This window comes from Oncorhynchus kisutch, linkage group LG19 (assembly GCF_002021735.2).
Source record: "Oncorhynchus kisutch isolate 150728-3 linkage group LG19, Okis_V2, whole genome shotgun sequence".
NCBI lineage: Eukaryota > Metazoa > Chordata > Actinopteri > Salmoniformes > Salmonidae > Oncorhynchus > Oncorhynchus kisutch.
This window is the reverse complement of record NC_034192.2, coordinates 26,891,383-26,910,495: the sequence shown is the minus strand read 5'-3', so window position 1 is coordinate 26,910,495 and position 19,113 is coordinate 26,891,383. Positions and strand designations below refer to the sequence as shown.

At 43.8% G+C, this 19,113-nt stretch overlaps 1 protein-coding gene across 1 annotated transcript in view; it reads right to left on the bottom strand.

The window, feature by feature from the left end:
• Positions 1–19,113, bottom strand: part of LOC109910096 (AF4/FMR2 family member 2-like) — a 171,903-nt gene that overhangs the window by 129,223 nt on the left and 23,567 nt on the right. Inside the window, exon 2 of the mRNA XM_031798063.1 lies at positions 2,790–2,910. Coding sequence (XP_031653923.1) covers positions 2,790–2,910 — 121 coding nt within the window. The remainder of the gene's footprint in view (positions 1–2,789; positions 2,911–19,113) is intronic.

Below are 19,113 nucleotides of genomic sequence, written 5' to 3'. Positions count from 1 at the left end.
TTAAATCCCCCCAGCTTACATGCCCAAATACTAAAGCCTGGAGTGGAGAGTCCATTTTCCTGCAGATGTGATGACATCAATGACTATTAGCTGACACTGTGGGGGTCTGGAGAACAGATCTGTCTCAGGCTGTAATCCTCTAACTACAGTATAGGAAAGTGCAGTTACATGATTGACAATACATAAGTTAATATGTGACCTCACTGTACTCTAGATGTTGATAATCTAAACCAAAGTGAATGAGGATGTTCTCTCATGATACAGTCACATCAGCGTCTGTAAAATGTTGTCAAAGGTCAAATTCCAAACAAGACATTGGCATATTTACTGAAAGGCTAATAAATTGCTCTTTGTCTGACTCTTGGGTTGTACCAGTCCACCCACCTAGACTGAGAGTTCCTTTCCCCATTACCCCTGCTGTCTGTCTGCTTAGTCACTGGAAGAATGCTGGGCCAGCGCATTCCTTCACACACACACAAACACACCAACATGAGCACGAGCAGACAAACACACACACACACATCCTCCTACCCACAAAAACACACCCCATTTCCACAAAGACACATACATACTCACATACTAGCATCCACAATTAAATGTCACACAGTCCTATATAAGGGGTAGAGACATCTTGTTTTAGTATAAATTAAAATAAAGGGAGTAGATAGCTCTGTGTGCCTGTTTTTCTGTCATTAAGTGTGACCCAGTTCGCAGAGAGGTTGCGTGTGTTTAAGAGAACACTCATGTGTTCTGGAACCTCATTTCCCAGGCTAAGAGGAGCAGTGGGCGATCAGATGAAGATGAACGGTTTCGTCTGTGTGCGCACGTGCGTGCTCCCCTGTGTATGTGCGTGTGTATTTATGTGCGGTGCCGTTGATCCACTATTGAAGCGAAGCCGCATTGAGGGGAGACTGCACCATGTCATGTGACATGGGCAATTAGCCTTCAAAGGGGACACAGTCACTACTTGTTTATTTCCACAAATACGTCAACCTCCATGTTGATGTGATGGACAGGTTCCACGCCCTCTTTCCTTGAAAGCCACACTCTCTCTAAAGGTGCCATTTACAGATAATCTGTAGTGTTAGAAAGCTATTTACTGTATGAAAGTATAAATAGTGTGTATGATCTTGAAGGAACGTTTCCTTTGCAGTGATGAATTATACCAGGTGCGGACAATGAGGACTTATTCAGATCACTCTTAATCACTTTTAATTACCCAATCAGGCTGGTACAGAGGAGGAAATAATGCAGCAACACAACATGTTGGGAAATACACTAGATGGCTCTCCAAAACCCAAGAAACACACGGGGAACCTTGTGAGAATATTTGTGGCACATGTCATTTGTAGTGCACATATCTCAATTAAATGGGACTTAACACGATTTGTGATAACCAATAGCGATCATTTTATCACAGTTACAATGGCAGTTTTCAGAATCAGTATTCTTTGATTACAGCGATAACCGTTTTCCATGTCTGGCAGAATGGCCATGACAGAAAACACAAATACAGTAAAAGGGGAAAGAACCTAGGTGGATTGATACACAGAGAGGGAGAAGAGAAAGCAATGAGTGATTGAGAAAGAAGATAGGGTTCTTTAAAAAGGGACACCTTGGCCCAAGTAAAAACATGACAGTCCTCTTGACTGAGTCCCCCATCTGTCCAGTTAGTTAGCTAAGAGATCCCAAGCTTGGCTATGGAACAATGTCCTGACTGCCCTCATACCTTAGGCTTCCATTGCTCCTGATCACAATCCATACACAGGAGAATCCCTCTCTATTGACACTGCTTAGCTACTCACACACACACACACATACACACACACACACACACACACACACACACACACACACACACACACACACACACACACACACACACACACACACACACACAGACACACACACAGACACACACAGACACACACAGACACACACTCTCTCCTCAAGTATCGGTCTTGTCACCTGTCTGCAGCCAGTCAGCCAATGGATACATATCATACAGGAGAGAAGGGGAGACATGAAGGACTGAGACTGCATGGCACCTCCATGACGTACACATGAGAGGTGTGATCATCGTTTACATGTGTCATTACTCTACTGCACATCATTCAAATGGACAATATGGGGGGCCTATAAGGGATGTGTTCAGTGCACAATGGAAAATACACGCTACAGCAAAACATAACATCATTACAGCATGAACAGCAAAGCATTTCACGGAATATAGAGAAGCAGATCATTTTAAACAATTCTACATTTGTAATATCTTATCCTTTCCACATTAGCTGTCTATTCCTACAGTCCCCGCATGGATAGTAATCTGCTTGGATGCAGTCGGTTGTCTCCAATCCCTTCAATTAATATAACATAAAGTAACAGGACATGAGGGAAGGCATAGAAGAAGCTGCTTTTGGCCCACTATAGAAATACTGTTTTGACCATCTGTGGTGTCTCATTCATCCAGTAACACACAGAGCATGAGAGAACACACACAGATCTGGCAGGCAGTGGATAATGTGCTTTTGGAGACTGGCAGACACTGATGGAACCCAAAGACTGGAGGAGCCAGAGTAGACTGGAGATAGACTGACAAGACTGCTCAGTTACTGGGGGTTAATGTGTTCTTTATACATCTATACATGTTTAAGTTGGACGAATACTCTTATTTTATTTAGCGACTTCCATCATGCCTGTTGCCAGGTAATGTCCTAGAAAAAGGGATGGATGCTGGATGCTGACAACCCTCCTCCCCACCCCTTCCTCCTTCCTTCCCAGGCCCTTACCTTGTACGGCTCCCCGAATAGATTAAACCCGGAGGAGAAGAGATCTTCGTCCTGTTGCACCTCCTGAGTCCGCCGCTCCCACTCCCTCTTCTTGAGCGCACTGCGGTCCTGCTCGTAATGACTGCATGGGGAGACAAGTAGAAGAAGACGAGGCCAGACCATCAGAGTAGAATCAGAGTAATCACAGCTGGCATGCCACAGAGAAACATTGAAATCCCTTTCCCTGAAAAGATGTATGGGAAGCCCATATCTGTCTAATAGGCACAAGCTGACACTAAGCAGATGAAGGATAGGCGGCCCTGGAGATAAAGGAAGTGGATTGTCACACAAATACTTACAAAACACTGCCAAGGCAAGGCACTGTTGGAAAGAAAGGGATCGCTTATCCAAGAGGAGCAAATGTATTGTCAAATGACTTTCAAAGCACAGTTTATTTATCAACACAGAGCGGGTTTTAAGATGTAGACCTATTGAATTTACATTTTACATTTACATTTTAGTAATTTAGCAGACGCTCTTATCCAGAGCAACTTAGAGTTAGCACATACATCTTAATAAGATAGCTTGGTGGGACAACCACATATCACAGGCACAGTGGTGTGAAGTACTTAAGTAAAAAATACTTTAAAGTACCACTTAAGTCGTTTTTTTGGTCTGTACTTTACTTTGCTATTTATATTTCTGACAACTTTTACTTTTACTTCACTACATTCCTGAAGAAAATAATGTACTTTTCACTCCATACATTTTCCCTGACACCCAAAAGAACAGGAAAATGGTCCAATTAATCTACTTATCAAGAGAAAATCCCTACTGGCAGACTCACTAAACATCAATGCCTTTTTGGTTTGTTTTTGTTTATTATTATTTTTTAAAAGGGGGGTTTGTAAAAATGTGTTTGTAAATTATGTCTGAGTGTTGGAGACTGCCCCTGGCTAACCATAAACAAAAATAAACAAGGAAATTGTGCCGTCTGGTTTGCTTAATATAAGGAATTTGAAATGATTTATACTTTTACGTTTGATACTTAAGTATATTTAAAAGCAAATACTTTTTGAATTTTACTCAAGTAGTATTTCACTGGGTGACTTTCACTTTCATTTGAGTCATTTTCTATTAAGGTATCTTTAATTTGACTATTGGGTACTTTTTCCACCACTTCACAGGCATAGAAAGTCTTTTTTTCCTCAATAATGTAGCTAGAAGGGGGGGGGGGGTGTCGAGGTGAGGAGGAGGATTATTTAAGATACTGCTTGAAGAGGTAGGGTTTCAGGTTTTTCAGACAATGGGCAGGGACTCTGCTGTCCTAGCTTCAGGAGGAGGCTGGGTTCCACCATTTGGGTGCCAGGACTTGAATTGGACTTGAATTCTAGGCTCTTTAGTGTATGTTGATTCCTTTTTACACACCTTGTATTTCTTTACATTGAAGAGCACACAAAAACCAATCTAATTCTTAATTTGACTTTTTCACAATATGCCAGTTTAGTAAATGCATTCCCAGTATATGTAATAACTGGGGAAAAAAAGTTGTCCTAGAAAGACAGGTTGACTGGCTTACATGAAAACCCCCCTGCTTCACCGTCTCCCATTAAGGTTTGTTAGACCTGTTTGGTGAGCGGCGCAGACATCTCAACCTCCTTATCGCCAGCCAGGCAGCGTAATAAATCCACAGTGTAACATGCAGCCGTTTTCTCCTTTGTCCGCTGATGTGAAAGTTGCGCCGAGCTGTCCTGCGGCTGTCCAACCAACGCCAACGCTTGATTAGAGCCATGCTCTAAGCCCTCTCATTAGCATAATGTCCCACATTCCTCCACCACTGCTGCTGCTCTTCCCGGAGCGGTGGGAGCTGAGCTAGCGTAGCGACGTAGCAGCGTTAGCTCCATGGCCCCGGGCCTCCACCAAGCCCCCTGGGGTCCGTTGGGGAGCAGGGCATTAAGGCAGGCTGCGGAAGGGGCCAGCCAGGGCTGGGGACGTGACAGCAATGCGGTAGTGTTCTGTAGTGGTGTAAAGGGTGGTAGAAGGTGAGAGGGACAAACCTGGGACAGACATGCAGCCGGTGCAGAGCAGAGCGGAGCGCAGCACACATTATCTACTGACTAACAGCAGTGATGCACTGACAAGGGTAATGGAAAGCCAAGCCTGAGTACCTGCTCTGCTCTCCATCTAGAAATACCAGATGGTACTGCCTGTAACCACTCTATATAGACAGCACATTAAACAATACCCAGCACTGTGTGATCATCAAAATGTTTCAGCCATTTTGTTAACAGTGCCTTTTGTTATTATGACTTCAATTAAATGAGGATTTCAATTTTAAACTGATTGACGCTAATGTGATTGAAAGTTACAAAATTGCTCAATTTAAATAAAATAAAAGGCAAGCTGGCGATAATAACAACAACAACAACAAAAAACTCTAACTTAAATACCTGAATATACAGTACCCCTAAAATTATGAAGTAGGATTTCACAGCTTTCTCAAACCAAATAAACCCATTTCCCATCTACGACTCTGTCGCTGTGATGAACACTGCATGAGAATCCCAGGCCTGAGAGGCACAGCAATTGGCAGTGATAGATAGGAGACAGGAACGGAGAGCTGGAATCAGTTTGCCTTCAATCTGCCCTTGCTCTCCCCAAACACACCTCCGGGTCCTATGGTGTTTCCAAAGCATTTAATCCATCACCAAATTCTTTTGGAAAGGGGGACCTGGGGAAAGAAAAGTGAGGCCCCGTTTCAGGGCGACAGGCAATTATTTTAATGGAAAGAAAAATAACAGAGGAAGAGAAAGAAGGGAACGAATGCATCAGGGCGAGATTGACGGCAGGGCCCTAGCAGTAATGACAGCAAGACGTCAGTTATCTTTACGCCGGCCCCGCTTGCCACACCTGCCAGTGTACTCTGACAGTCCGATTGATCAAATTTACAGCTGTCACTGTGCCCGAGCAGTCCCCCTGGCACTAAGTCCTGTGTCTAATGCACACGAGTGTTAAGAGGTGTGAGGTCAGGACTTGTCATTAACACAGTGTCTGTAGAGAACCACCTATCCTCTAAGGGCAACGCGGGGGATGGAGGCATGATGTTACAGTGGTAACAGATAACAGATAGCTGATGACACTGCTGCATCATCCCTTTCATGTATTCTATGGGATATGGGAGATATACAGCATATCTTTTTTTTCTCATTCCGGCGATGGTTTAAATAGCAGAGAGGGTTTTTATAATGATGATGATGGTGATGTTGATGATGATATTCTCTGTAAAACTCTGTAAAATTGTAGCATTGGCAGCTTTTTTTTCTCTCTCTTCCCCTCTCTTTCCTTCTCCTCCCCCTGCAGACTGACTGGCCTGCCTCCCACCCTTGGCTCTTTCCAACATAACATTAAAAAAACCGAATACTGATATCCACCGTAAACCCAATGAATTTAATCTTGGCTGAGCTACGCTGCACTTGGAAGATAACCAAATAGACCCAGGTTTTTTTCCCCGCCTCCCCTACCCTCCCAGGCCCAGTGTGCATCACAGTGAAACACGCACATATTGAGATGTAAAAAGCAGCCAATACCACCACCATTATTCCAATCTAGCAGCCTAAACAACAGTCACTGATTTCTGATTTAAAAAGCGGCAATTATTAATTCAAGCACCGGCTAATTAAAACTAGAGCTAGGCATTTAGCCCCTTGTTACAATTATTTCACTGGTTTCTAATTATATGGACCTGCTTATCTACTCTATTAGCGCTGGAGCAGGGAAGGTGAAATCGGCAACCCTTTTCATTCTGATTCCTCAAAGAGAGACACTGTGGTGATGATCAGAGGATTGGGAAGGTTTATCAGAGGTAGTTCCTGGGGTTGCCAGGTCTAGTGGAGTCTGGAGTGAGGGTCTCTAGAAAGATGTGCTTTGGGGTTTGAGATGAGAGGGAGAGGGATGAGGAAGGGGAGGGGATGGGGATGGTTTGGGGGAGGAGAACTGACTGCCTGCCACAGAAATCTTTGTTTGATGTGCGAGCACAAGGGAATCCAGTATTCTTCATGTCTAATTTTCTAATATGAATATCTTTTAATGACAACTAGACATCTGAAAATAGCAAGCCTTCCTGAAGTTAAAACTCTGAATGTATGAAACAAAATATAATAAAACATCCAATGATGAAAAGCTAGCGTCTGTCTTGGATGGAACATATTGAAGAATACGCTGTTGTCAAAGCCACCGTGCTCTATGCTTCTGTATAAGAATGGCAAAATAACGAGACACTAACTTACATGCTTTTTCCCTTTCTTCTTCTCTCTTACACATGGCACAAGCATGAACTTTGTTCTCTATTTCTTAAGTGGGCACAGCAGTAATTGCCATGCTGAATATAGTAGCTGTAATGACAGGATACTACAACACGGCGACTCTTATAGAGAACACTACTATAGTACAAAAATTCTCTCTCTCTCTTACTGTATCTACTACCTCTCTGTAGTGAACCCAGTGTGGATAGTGTTTTTTTTTAACCATAGGTTCTATGGCTGTAGCCTGATGACAGCTGTGAGGATAGGTTTTTACCCCAGGTTCCAGGGTTGAGCCTGATGTCTGTGTCGGTAGCAGTGTGTGGAGGAGAGCAGGGCTCCCCTGTCACCACAGTGAACAGCTATGACATGCTAGCCGTGTTGGTGCCAGTGTCGACACACAGCCCAGCTGTGACATGTGGCAGCCGTGCCAGTGTTGCTGCAGTGTCCTATTCGTCCTCCTCCGCCTCAAGTGGGCATCTGAACTCACACTGCAGCGGCTGCCATCATCCACAACACAAACACACCACTTCCATGTGTGACATGAGGCAGCACATGTGGCCTGACAGAGACAGAACAGACACACAGGTACACACACTGTGTACCTCCACAGAGGAACACAGTTGAATCAGAATTCTCTCAAAGTCAAACTCCTCAGGTCTTTAAAGATCAGTCATCCCAGGCTATTCATTATTATTCTCCCATATAAGCAACAAACATAGGTACGACAAACGTAGCACATTAAGGGCCATCCCGGCCCCAGTGGAGGAGTGCTCCATGGTGTGACTGCTGCTGCTACTACTGCTGAGTCGGTCAGTCGGAGTAAGAGACTGAGAGCCTCTCTGATTAATGACCTGGGCTGGCAGTAATTGCCAGATGCCAGGTCATCAACCTTTTCACTGACACCTCTTCCTCAGGGATTTGTTCCATTTTTGACAAGGAGGCCATTGTTTGCGCTTGCACTCCCAGTGATCCTGCGTTACTCTGGAGGTGCCATGCTTGCCACAAAGGCACAGCCAATACACAGCCAACCCCTCAGTTTCCACAATCATGTGTCGGTTTTCTTCTCTCGTTCTCTTTATTTTTTTGCTCTCCTTCTCTCTCTGTCTGTATTGCCCTCCCTCCCTCCAATAACAATATGGTACATGAGACCATGAATAAATGCACTGGCCAATTAGGCAGCACTGTCTGGGGCTGCTCTACATCTGAAATGTCATGTTATGAATATTTGAAGAAGAGCAAGGGGCTAATTTCCAATTTTGACCCAATTTAGCAAACAGACCTCATGATGTGCTATAACATCATCTCAGTGTCCAGAAACAACACACTCAATGTCTACCTCACAGGAGACAGGGATAAACCGGAACTGTATGACTCATCTCGATGCGTCACTATCAATCTGACAGACAATGAGAGGAAGAAGTGACCATCTACAATGTCATCAAATGGTGAGGACTAATCCACGTGAGCCATTTTTAAATCATGGAATACGCCACTGGAGAGTTCTTAATACAGTATGTCATCAGCACAGGATATGACAGCTGCGGCTTCATCAGCCTTGAATACAAATATAATGTGGATATCACATTCACATTATACTCTACCTCCAGTATGTACTTATTGAATGATTGCTTGTCCAATTTATACAAAGTATAACGTCTGTGATCTTTATATCAAATTTGACCTAATAATTATCATTCAACCCATAGTGTGTTATCTTTTTGGTAGTTTCTGGATAGGGCTTTTGGTCAGCTCCGGTCAAGTCATTTAGCCTCACAGCAGTGTGTGATCTAATTGTGGGCTGCTGAAAATTAAATATCTCCCCTTGGGCCTTGACAATCCACTTTTTTTTAATGATTAACTTAGATTTAAAGCGAGATAATTTCAACCAATTAAATGCCTAAGAGCATAGCAGGGGCAGACAGATTGATTCAATCACAATGGATCTTGCTCAGTTTAAAGAAATCAGAAATGTGAAGATTTTAAGGACATACAGCTAGCTATCCATTTTCATTTGGTCATTCATAATAGGAGAAATCCAAGTCAACGAACCTGTCTACATTTTGTTGTCTCTTTCAAAAGTAGTGAATAATTTGGCATAAATGGTCAAATTATACGTCCAGAACATAGTAAGGCTCATCCCCATTCCCACACCAACCTTTTTAATTGCGTGACAATTTTCAAAGAGATGCCAGTTTAGCGCTGTGCAACACGACACAGACAGCAGCTTGTTTCTAATTACATACAGTTCACATTTGCATTGCAATAAAACTGGCCTTGATAGGCTACAAATTGAATTGACTGTAGAGGAACCTTGATAATCACTTCCCCTTCTCAACAGAACCCCTGCTAGTCCGATTAGTGGTTGTCCTTGTAAATGATGCTTCAACATGGCACACAGGCTATCATGCTACACACGTCAGCAGATGTGGATGTGCGAGGTGTCAGGGGGATATATAATGTGGATGCCATTACAAAGCTGTGCTGTTATTAAGTATAATGGGTACAGGGCCACTCTCCATGATGTGACAAGTGACTATTCTCATTAGATGCTAATCTTTACCGACTTCAGAGATCATCACTAATCTATTTGTTTCAGATCCCATTGCATAATGTGTCAATGCATTGGAGATTGAAACTGTAGACTAAACTAGTGATTTTGTTTTCTTCTCGCAGCTCATTTTCCTTGGCACTGCACAGCTCTCAATCCATGGCAGTTTGGAGGGCATGTGTCTGTCTCTTGGTGGGTAGGAGTGTTAACACTCATCAGCCTAGCGCACACAGTGCCATCCCCCAACATAAATAAACAGACAACTGAGAATATTCAGTCATGTCTAGACAGCCTCAGTGACATCATCATACTCCTCTCAGCAAGCCCCCACATACACTCAACACATTGATACGGTCACTTTTCCTTTTTTTAAGGGTAAAAACCATCTCTTACTTCGAAAAGGCAGAGAACTGGATTAATCTGCCTCAGAGGAGTGGAGAGACGAGAGGAGGAGAGGAGAGGAAATTAGTGTTGGGCTGGAAGGAGACAGGCGACTGCCTTCCTTTGATCTCACATCCACACACTGACAAGAGGAAATGGGACCAATACACCCTACAGTCACATTTTCTCTTACATGTGAAAACATAAAACATGTGCAAATTCAAATTAATCAAGAATATAATTAACTTTTTTTTTTACACATGCAGAGCGCAACAAGATTTTCAAACCTATTACAAGCCTATATGCTGTTAATCCTGCTAGAGGTCAAATATTCTTTCTTTATGATTTATGGATTCAATTATTGATGTGCCCTGAAATAATAACAATCTAAAAAATGTTATTCTAAGTAAGAAAATATATCCTATACTGCTATCAGTACAATGTTGAGTATCAAACATAAGACCAATAAACCATTGTAAATATAAATCAATTATATTTAACACCAACCCCTCTTAGGCCCTTTTCCCACTACGAGTGTTTGAGGAGCGGAGTGGCAAAAGAGATTTCTACTTTTCAATAAACATTACATCCTTGCCTTACCTTTCATTGTTGCTGGAAACGCAACATTCTTGGACTGCAACTCAAATTGTTCGTAAATATCACAGTAGCCGCTAGCCAGTAAGCACAAACTATTTAACAATCCAAGAAACTTTTCTTCCTTTTCTTCCAACATTTCTTATTTTCTTCCTGATCTGTTTCACCTGTCTTTGTGATTGTCTCCACCCGCTGCAGGTGTCCTCCATCTTCCCCATAATCCCCAGTGTATTTATACCTGTGTTCTCTGTTTGTCTGTTGCCAGTTTCTTTTGTTTCGTTAAGCCTACTAGCGGTGTTCCCTTGCTCCTGTCTTTCTCTAGTTCCTGTTTTCTAGTTTTCCCAGTTTTGACCTCTGCCTGTCCTGACTCTGAGCCTGCCTGCCATTCTGTACCTTTCAGACTCTGCTCTGGATTACTAACCTCTGCCTGCCCTTAACCTGTTGTTTGCCTGTCCCCCTGTTTTTGTAATAAACTTTTGTTACTTCAAAACTGTCTGCATTTGGGGCTTCTCCTGAGCCTTGACAATTAAAGGGTTTGTTTTCTCGTCCGTACACATTCAATTAGCTGACAAGACACAGCTAACTCCTGCTAGCTAGCTACAGTGTCATTCATATTATATTACAAACTGGGTGGTTCGAGTCCTGAATGCTGATTGGCTGACAGCTGTGGTATTATTTTTACTGTTCTAATTACATTGGTAACCCATTTATAATAGCAATAAGGCACCTCGGACGTTTGTGATATATGGCCTATATACCACGGCTAAGGTCTGTATCCAGGCACTCTGTGTTGCGTCATGCATAAGAACAGCCATGGTATATTGGCCATATACCACACCCCCTCGGGCCTTATTGCTTAATTATAAACGGGGTGGTTCGACCCCTAAATGCTGATTGGCTGACAGCCGTGGTATATGAGACTGTATACCACGGGTATGAGAAAACATGTATTTTTACTGCTCTAATTACATTTGAAACCAGTTTACAATAGCAATAAGGCACCACGGGGGTTTGTGGTATATTGCCAATACACCATGGCTAAGGGCTGTGTCCAGGTACTCCACGTTGCATTGTGCTTATGAACAGTCTTAAGCCGTGGTATATTGGCCATATTGCTCGGGCCTTATTGCTTAAATATAGACCACACAGGTAGGTAACGTTAACTAGCATGCTAGCTAAACAAAATTATTTTTGCATCCTGGCTGTATCTGAATGCTGACATTTAGCTGAACCATAGCTAGATAGGAGCTCTTAGGCTCACACTAGCTACCATATTAATTAGAACAAACCAGGCTTCATTTTTTTCAATATCAAGGAGGTCATTATACAAGGTAAAGGCAAACTGCGACATTGATAATTCCCTGTGGAGTTGCTTCCTGCCTGGACCTTGGTGGTGGCTCAGTGCAGTCAAGCAAAAAAATTAACATGGTTGAGATTCAAAGCTACGGAGACAATTTCAGAATGTAACAGGCTGTTACTACAATTTCAGGTTACAAAAAAAAAAAAGGAAAATGTCTGTACATTTCAGCTGTTTTAAAAACATTGCTATGCTATTACAATTTTTTACCGTGAGTGCTGACTCAATGAGACAATTCTGTTTACACTGCCCTGCCCTGTCGGAGGTACGGACGAGACGTGACAAGTTCGCAAGAATACATTGCAGTATATGTGTAGCCAAGGGCATTTTTGAGAAAAGTCGAGTAAGTGTGAAGACCCTCATAATCAGTCTTAGAGGCGTGAACATATCCGCCCGCACGCATCCCTTCTGCCTAATAGCCTGACATTTAAGACTGAGGAAATAGGCATGTTTGCGATGAGAAAACCAGCCAACATTAAAGCAAGGCATTGTTAGTGTCACACAAAATGCTATGTGTTACGGAGCATTTGATATGAATTGCTGTATACATTTAACTACTCTGTGAATAAAAGCACAAGCTGAACACTGCTGCTTTGTGAAACAAAGTGTTCACATTTCATCAAAAACCCATGATGAGGGACTGCGGAATAAGTCTAGAGGGAGACTAAATAGCAGGGTGTGTTTGGAAAATCTCTGTTTATGAAGATAATCAAACCGAAGACAGTCACACCAAAGCCAGTTCAAAAGGTACTTTTGAAAAACAATGAAAGCAATGTCTTTTCAATTTGAGTGATACAGTGTATATGGGCAAACCAGAATGAGTCTAAAGTTGTGTGCCTCCATTACTGAGGGACGGGGTGCTCTGTAGCTCTCCAACAAATGAGATCTGCTGCTCTGACCTCAGAACCAAGGTGATCCTGTCGCTTCCTCATTAATCAGGTACTGCCATGCCACAGATAATGGAGAGACACAGGGGAAGAGTGAAGGCTCTGGGAGTACAGCTACTCTACCCCTCTATCTGGGTCTCTCCCTTCATTCACACTCTGTTATTGTTAATTTCACCCCCCTCTCACAGACACGCAGGGGTCTAATAGAGAGAAAGAGAACTGAAAGAGACATCAACAGCGACAACAGTTTAACTTTTCTCCGGGCCACAGTGTGTGTCGACTAATACTGCGTCTATACATGCTAATGCACATATGCATAACACACACAATTTCTCTAACTCCCTGTACATCTCACACTACCTCCCTTCCTCTCCCCTCTCCCCACACACTCTCAACATCTCTCCACTCTCTATCTCTCTGCATCTCTCTGCTGCTCTCTCCACTCTCTCTCTACTGCTCTCTCCATCTCTCCTCTCTCTAATATCTCTGCTGCTCTCTCTCTAATATCTCTGCTGCACTCTCTCTCTCCACATCTTTCTCTGCTGCTCTCTCCTCTCTCCATCTTTCTCTGCTGCTCTCTCCTCTCTCCACATCTTTCTCTGCTGCTTTCTCCTCTCTCCATCTTGCTCTGCTGCTTTCTGCTGCACTCTCTATCTCTCCACATCTTTCTCTGCTGCTCTCCCCTCTCTCCACATCTTTCTCTGCTGCTCTCTCCTCATCTTGCTCTGCTGCTCTCTCTATCTCTCCACATCTTTCTCTGCTGCTCTCTCCTCTCTCCACATCTTTCTCTCCTGCTCTCTCCTCTCTCCACATCTTTCTCTGCTGCTCTCCCCTCTCTCCACATCTTTCTCTGCTGCTCTCTCCTCTCTCCACATCTTTCTCTCCTGCTCTCTCCTCATCTTGCTCTGCTGCTCTCTCTATCTCTCCACATCTTTCTCTGCTGCTCTCTCCTCTCTCCACATCTTTCTCTCCTGCTCTCTCCTCTCTCCACATCTTTCTCTGCTGCTCTCCCCTCTCTCCACATCTTTCTCTGCTGCTCTCTCCTCTCTCCACATCTTTCTCTCCTGCTCTCTCCTCTCTCCACATCTTTCTCTCCTGCTCTCTCCTCTCTCCACATCTTTCTCTGCTGCTCTCTCCTCTCTCCACATCTTTCTCTGCTGCTCTCTCTCTCTCTCATATATAATTTTATCCTGGCCGTTCATGGCTGAATGTACATGCATTAAGCAGGAGCTGAGATAATGAGCGGCTTTGAGAGGGAGATAGCACTAAGGCCTGGGAGGGAGGTAGCGAGGGAGGGATGGAAGCCTTTTGCCACTGCGGTGGCGGGCGGCTGTACACATTTCTTTCTGTCCTTTTAAAAGCCTTCCCCTGGGAGAGGCCAATACCAGAGCAGGAGATTGCCTTGCCACCATCAGGGCTTCCTGCCCTTCTCTTATTGGTCTAAAAGACTCCTATCTGCAGAAATAAATATGCTGAGGAACTCGTGCCATTTTTCACCCTCAGTGTCAGCGAGCCTCATAAAGACCCCACCATGTGGCGTCGACACCGATTACACCCCACAGTTGCCTTCGAGTGACTTCACATCAGGCTGCTGAGCCTTTCAACACAGAAACGTAAACAACACTGCCGTACCTCATTAAACCACAAGTGACGGCCCTCAACAGTCATAATTATAAACACCCTATTTGAGAAGCAGAAAGAGGCATTTGTGTGTATTTGGGCCCATTAACACAAGGTGCCGGTACTCCAGGCACACCACTGATACCCTCTCTGGGTTCCATGAGAGGAGAGCTGCTGCGCCGTGGAGTGCCTCTGTATTATGCCGAGAATAAACACTTGACCATATTTCAATATGCAAACATTTTCTTTAAGCATAATCAGCAGAGCAAACACACTGTGGCAGAGTGGAACACTGACCTTAATCCCCATGTAGCCCTGCCTGGTCTGGCTACTCTCTGATAAAGGTCCACAGGGACCCTCCGCTGACGTGCTGGACACTCAGACAATGAGCCTGCCAGAGAGGGGTCACCACGGGACAGGCTAACACTGACCGACCGGCGCTCACATGGCTTTATTTCAATCATAATAAGAAGGAGTCAAAGTGTGCCATGTGCTAATCTCACTGCAGTGATGAGAGGGGGGAATCAGGAGTGGGCTCAACACAGGGGGCTCCGAGCTAACACACACACATGCGCACACACGCACGTACGTACGCACGCAAGCACACAAACACACAGGCCCTTGGACCAATGTGTCTCTAGGCACTGGCAGCTCGGTGGGGTGAGAGTAGGGCATCAATCAACATCCCTCACCCGGTGTGCTCTCCGTAAGGCAGAATATAGTGGCATGGCAGAGTGGCTACTGCTCATTATGATGAAGAGATCGTTTTCAGCTGAGTTTTGGGTTTGTTTGGTTTTTCTGGTGAGGGAGGTTTCCTCTAACAGGGTGTGAGATAAGATCACTGTGACTCCTCTGCTCTGCTAGCTTGGCTCCTCACCACTGCTCTTTGTTCTCACAGGCTGTGTCCCAAATGACACTCTATTCCCTATTTAGTATACTACTTTTGACCATGGCTTAGACCCACTGTGGTGCTGCTGGTTCTAGGGGACATATTCTGTACAGATATCACATGCCATGGGGTTCACATCACACTGTGTGGGGATTACAGTAAATGTATGCAAACCAATAACAGGCTGATATTTTAAGTTATTTACATGATTATTATCTCACATGTACTGAGTCCATCTGATCCTGGGGTGAGAGGTCAACAGTTCACCAAACATAAATCTAACAGAGAATATATCTTACACAGACTTTCCAATCTTGGCCTCCCTTAAGAAGTTTAGCTTCTAAATGAATGCAATGGGACTTAGAGCAATGTCACAGTAATTAATGTACCAAGAGGTAGTTCCCTTTGGCGAGGGAAACATCTGGTAGACCCTCTGCCAAGCGGTTCAAATACTCTGCATGCTTTCACAGACTGATGGGCAGCTCAGTTAGAGACAGGGAGTTAGAGACTCTAACCAGGACCTCTGAGGACCTCTAACTCTTGACACATGTTTATATAAGGGATACATTTTCATACGAATGTTCCCTTTCGTGTGAAATTACATTGTTCCACCACGCAGCCGATGAATCATGGAGCTTTCCATTTGATAGACACACTGTTCCAGTTTTATAATCGCCAGTAAAAATGAATGAGAGGCAATCATGAAGTTAATGCACGTTTGGAATAATTAAGACTTGTTTGAACTGCAGAGATGGTAATAACCCGGATGACCTAAAAGCTGTCAGCTTGGATAAATAGTTTCCGAGGAAGACATTGAACACTCCTGTAGTACACAGTATTCAGCCAGTGTGGTGATCCCACTGGTTCAGTTAACTCTAGCCTCAACTTTTATGTACAGAGGCTGCCAACTTTGCTAAATGTTATCCCCCTCACGCCCCTTGTCAATCCCTGAAAGGAGCTCAGTCGATGTTGCTTTACTAAAGACTATTTTTAATCTATGAGGTGATCCAGTTCGTGGTCCCTTTGACTGACGATTTGCTCCTAAGAACTGTCATTACTTAGGGCTTCAAAATGGGATCAGATTTGGCCGTTCGAGGATTCTGTCTTACAGCAATTCTTTCCACCTGCTTCCGCCAAGCATTCCCCTTTTCTGCGCTGAACTGAACTGGCTTACCAGAAGGTCTTAAAAAGCTGCTTCAATTGATACCATGTGGGCTGGCAATACAAAGAACCATTATATTTCAGAAATTCCTCCAACGACATGCTCATCAAGTTTGACTGAGGCTTGGTTCACACTCCAGAAACAACAGTTAGCTTGATCCTGGGCTCATACCACAGCAAATGGTGAGAGTCTCAGCATACAGTATAACATAACATACAGGCCTTATCCCTCATATCCAGCTGGTAATACATCCGCGTCTATCTCCCCTCGGTGAACGATAACGTCCACCTTTCACATAAACACAGAGTGAATACATCAGCATAAATATATAATGGAATGCATAACAGACAGACAGACACAAGGCATGTGTCAGTTTTCATAAAGCTAGCTCGGCTTATCAGATCTACCTGTGGCTAACTTATTCAAAGCAAGAAACAACCTGTTCACATAGGGGATGTCATGTGAATACAAATCACTTCAAAAGGCAAAATAAATGAGTAGTGTGTAGTTTATGTTAAATTGCTAGAGTGGAGAAAATCCATAGACAATCCATGGGCACAAGGGCTGAGCTGCCTAAAGGTTTCTGAAAGAGTGAGATGAACACTGGTTTGTTTCCTTAATCACTTGATTCTCTCCTGATAGGGAGAAATTAACGCTTAATCAAGGGATCTGACTTTCTGACCACATTAATTAAATCATGTATATTACATCCACTGGACAGATAGATAGTAATACTAAACAGAAGGGTATATTAAAGAGTTTAAGCATGACTTCACATGGTTTTATTAATCAAATAAAATTGGAAGACAAAGTGCCTTTTTCTCCTCAGAGGCTGGTGAAAGAGAGAGAGAGAGATAAAGAGAGAGAAAGGTCTGACTCAATAAGATGAGTAAGAGGGTGATATGTAAGAGGGTGATGGAGCCGTTCACCCATGCTGCTCTGAGCACATAATCACCCAGCTTTAAACTTCACTAGAAAGGTGAAATGACCCTAAATACCCACAAGATGAATATTCAATATGCCTGCGGTGCTACAGACATCTGCAGCTACACACAAGACCTGTATGTGTCAGCTCTCCTCACAGATTGATTCTTAACCCCGCCATGTACGTCAGACTCCAGACTCTGAAAAGCCAAGCAGTGACATTGGAGAGAGATGCACACAGGCATACCTCCCTTCTGATTAGAAAAGACAACATGAAAAATGCTCCCTCCACTCTGACTTCATTACAACACAATTTGTACTGTGAATGGAGGGGAACAGAACAGGCAGATTGTAGGGTGCTGTAGAGCAAAGAGAGAGATAGGAGGAGGCGGAAGAGGAGGAGGAGGCGGAGGAGGAGGTGGAGGAAGAAGGGTGGTTACAGACAGTAATCGTCATGAAGAGGAGAGAGGGGAGAGTGATAGACTGACAGATGGAGTGCAGGTGATTGGGGCTGGATTATTGGATCAGATAGACTGTGTGGTAGATAGAATCCAGACGATGGAGACAGAGAGAGCGAGCCAGTGATAAACCTTCACTCCTCTCGGTGCTAATCTGCTGTAAAGCCATGCGGTCCCTCAGGGGCCGTCTCCTCCTCGGCCCAGTGGAGCACCATTCCTCCCCACAGTACACTCCTCGACACAGCCCCAGAGGAAACAGTGCCAAGGCCCCACTGACCTCAGGGGCTACTACTGCCAGCGTCTGATACTGTCACTAATCTTTAGATAATGACTCTCTAAGTCACTTCATTCAATCCTAAGGAAGAAAGACTGGTGTTACTATAGGACCTTTTTGTTAGGGGAGTCCATCCCTAACACATTCAAACAAAACATTAGGCCACAGACAACGTTTAGTAACCTCTTTCCAAGGCACTATCCTAAAATAAAATATATTATATGTCTGCCGTATCTCTTCCTAGTGGGGCTACGTCTCATATTATCTGTCTGCCGTATCTCTTCCTGGTGGGGCTACGTCTCATATTATCTGTCTGCCGTATCTCTTCCTGGTGGGGCTACGTCTCATATTATCTGTCTGCCGTATCTCTTCCTGGTGGGGCTACGTCTCATATTATCTGTTTGCCGTATCTCTTCCTGGTGGGACTACGTCTCATATTATCTGTTTGCCGTATCTCTTCCTGGTGGGGCTACGTCTCATATTATCTGTTTGCCATATCTCTTCCTGGTGGGACTACGTCTCAGGATAGGATGATAGTAAAACAGTATCCTGTAAATCTGTTATTGGTCATTTGTTTCAATTAGACAATCCATTCACAATAACTGCAGCGGCCACATTTGTCACTAAATAAATGGTAGCATGCTGAATGAGGGTGCAGTAAACTGTCTTTTATGAGGTGAAGATTCCCTTGTTAAACAAGCTACAGTATGGAAATACTGTAAAGCTCAGACCGAAATCTCTTTGGGCCACCCTGTTCTTTTTGACAGTCATATTGTAAAACTCTTGACGTTAATTGAGCCCTTTGCACTGATCACGAAGTTCGCTAATACTTTCATTGCTGAGAGTTGAAGGCAAACACAACCTATACTGCCATTTTATGATAATTGTTCCAAACAGGTCCAGCCTACTATCCCTTCATCCTGAAATAAAAGCGAGTGCAGGAAGAGCGA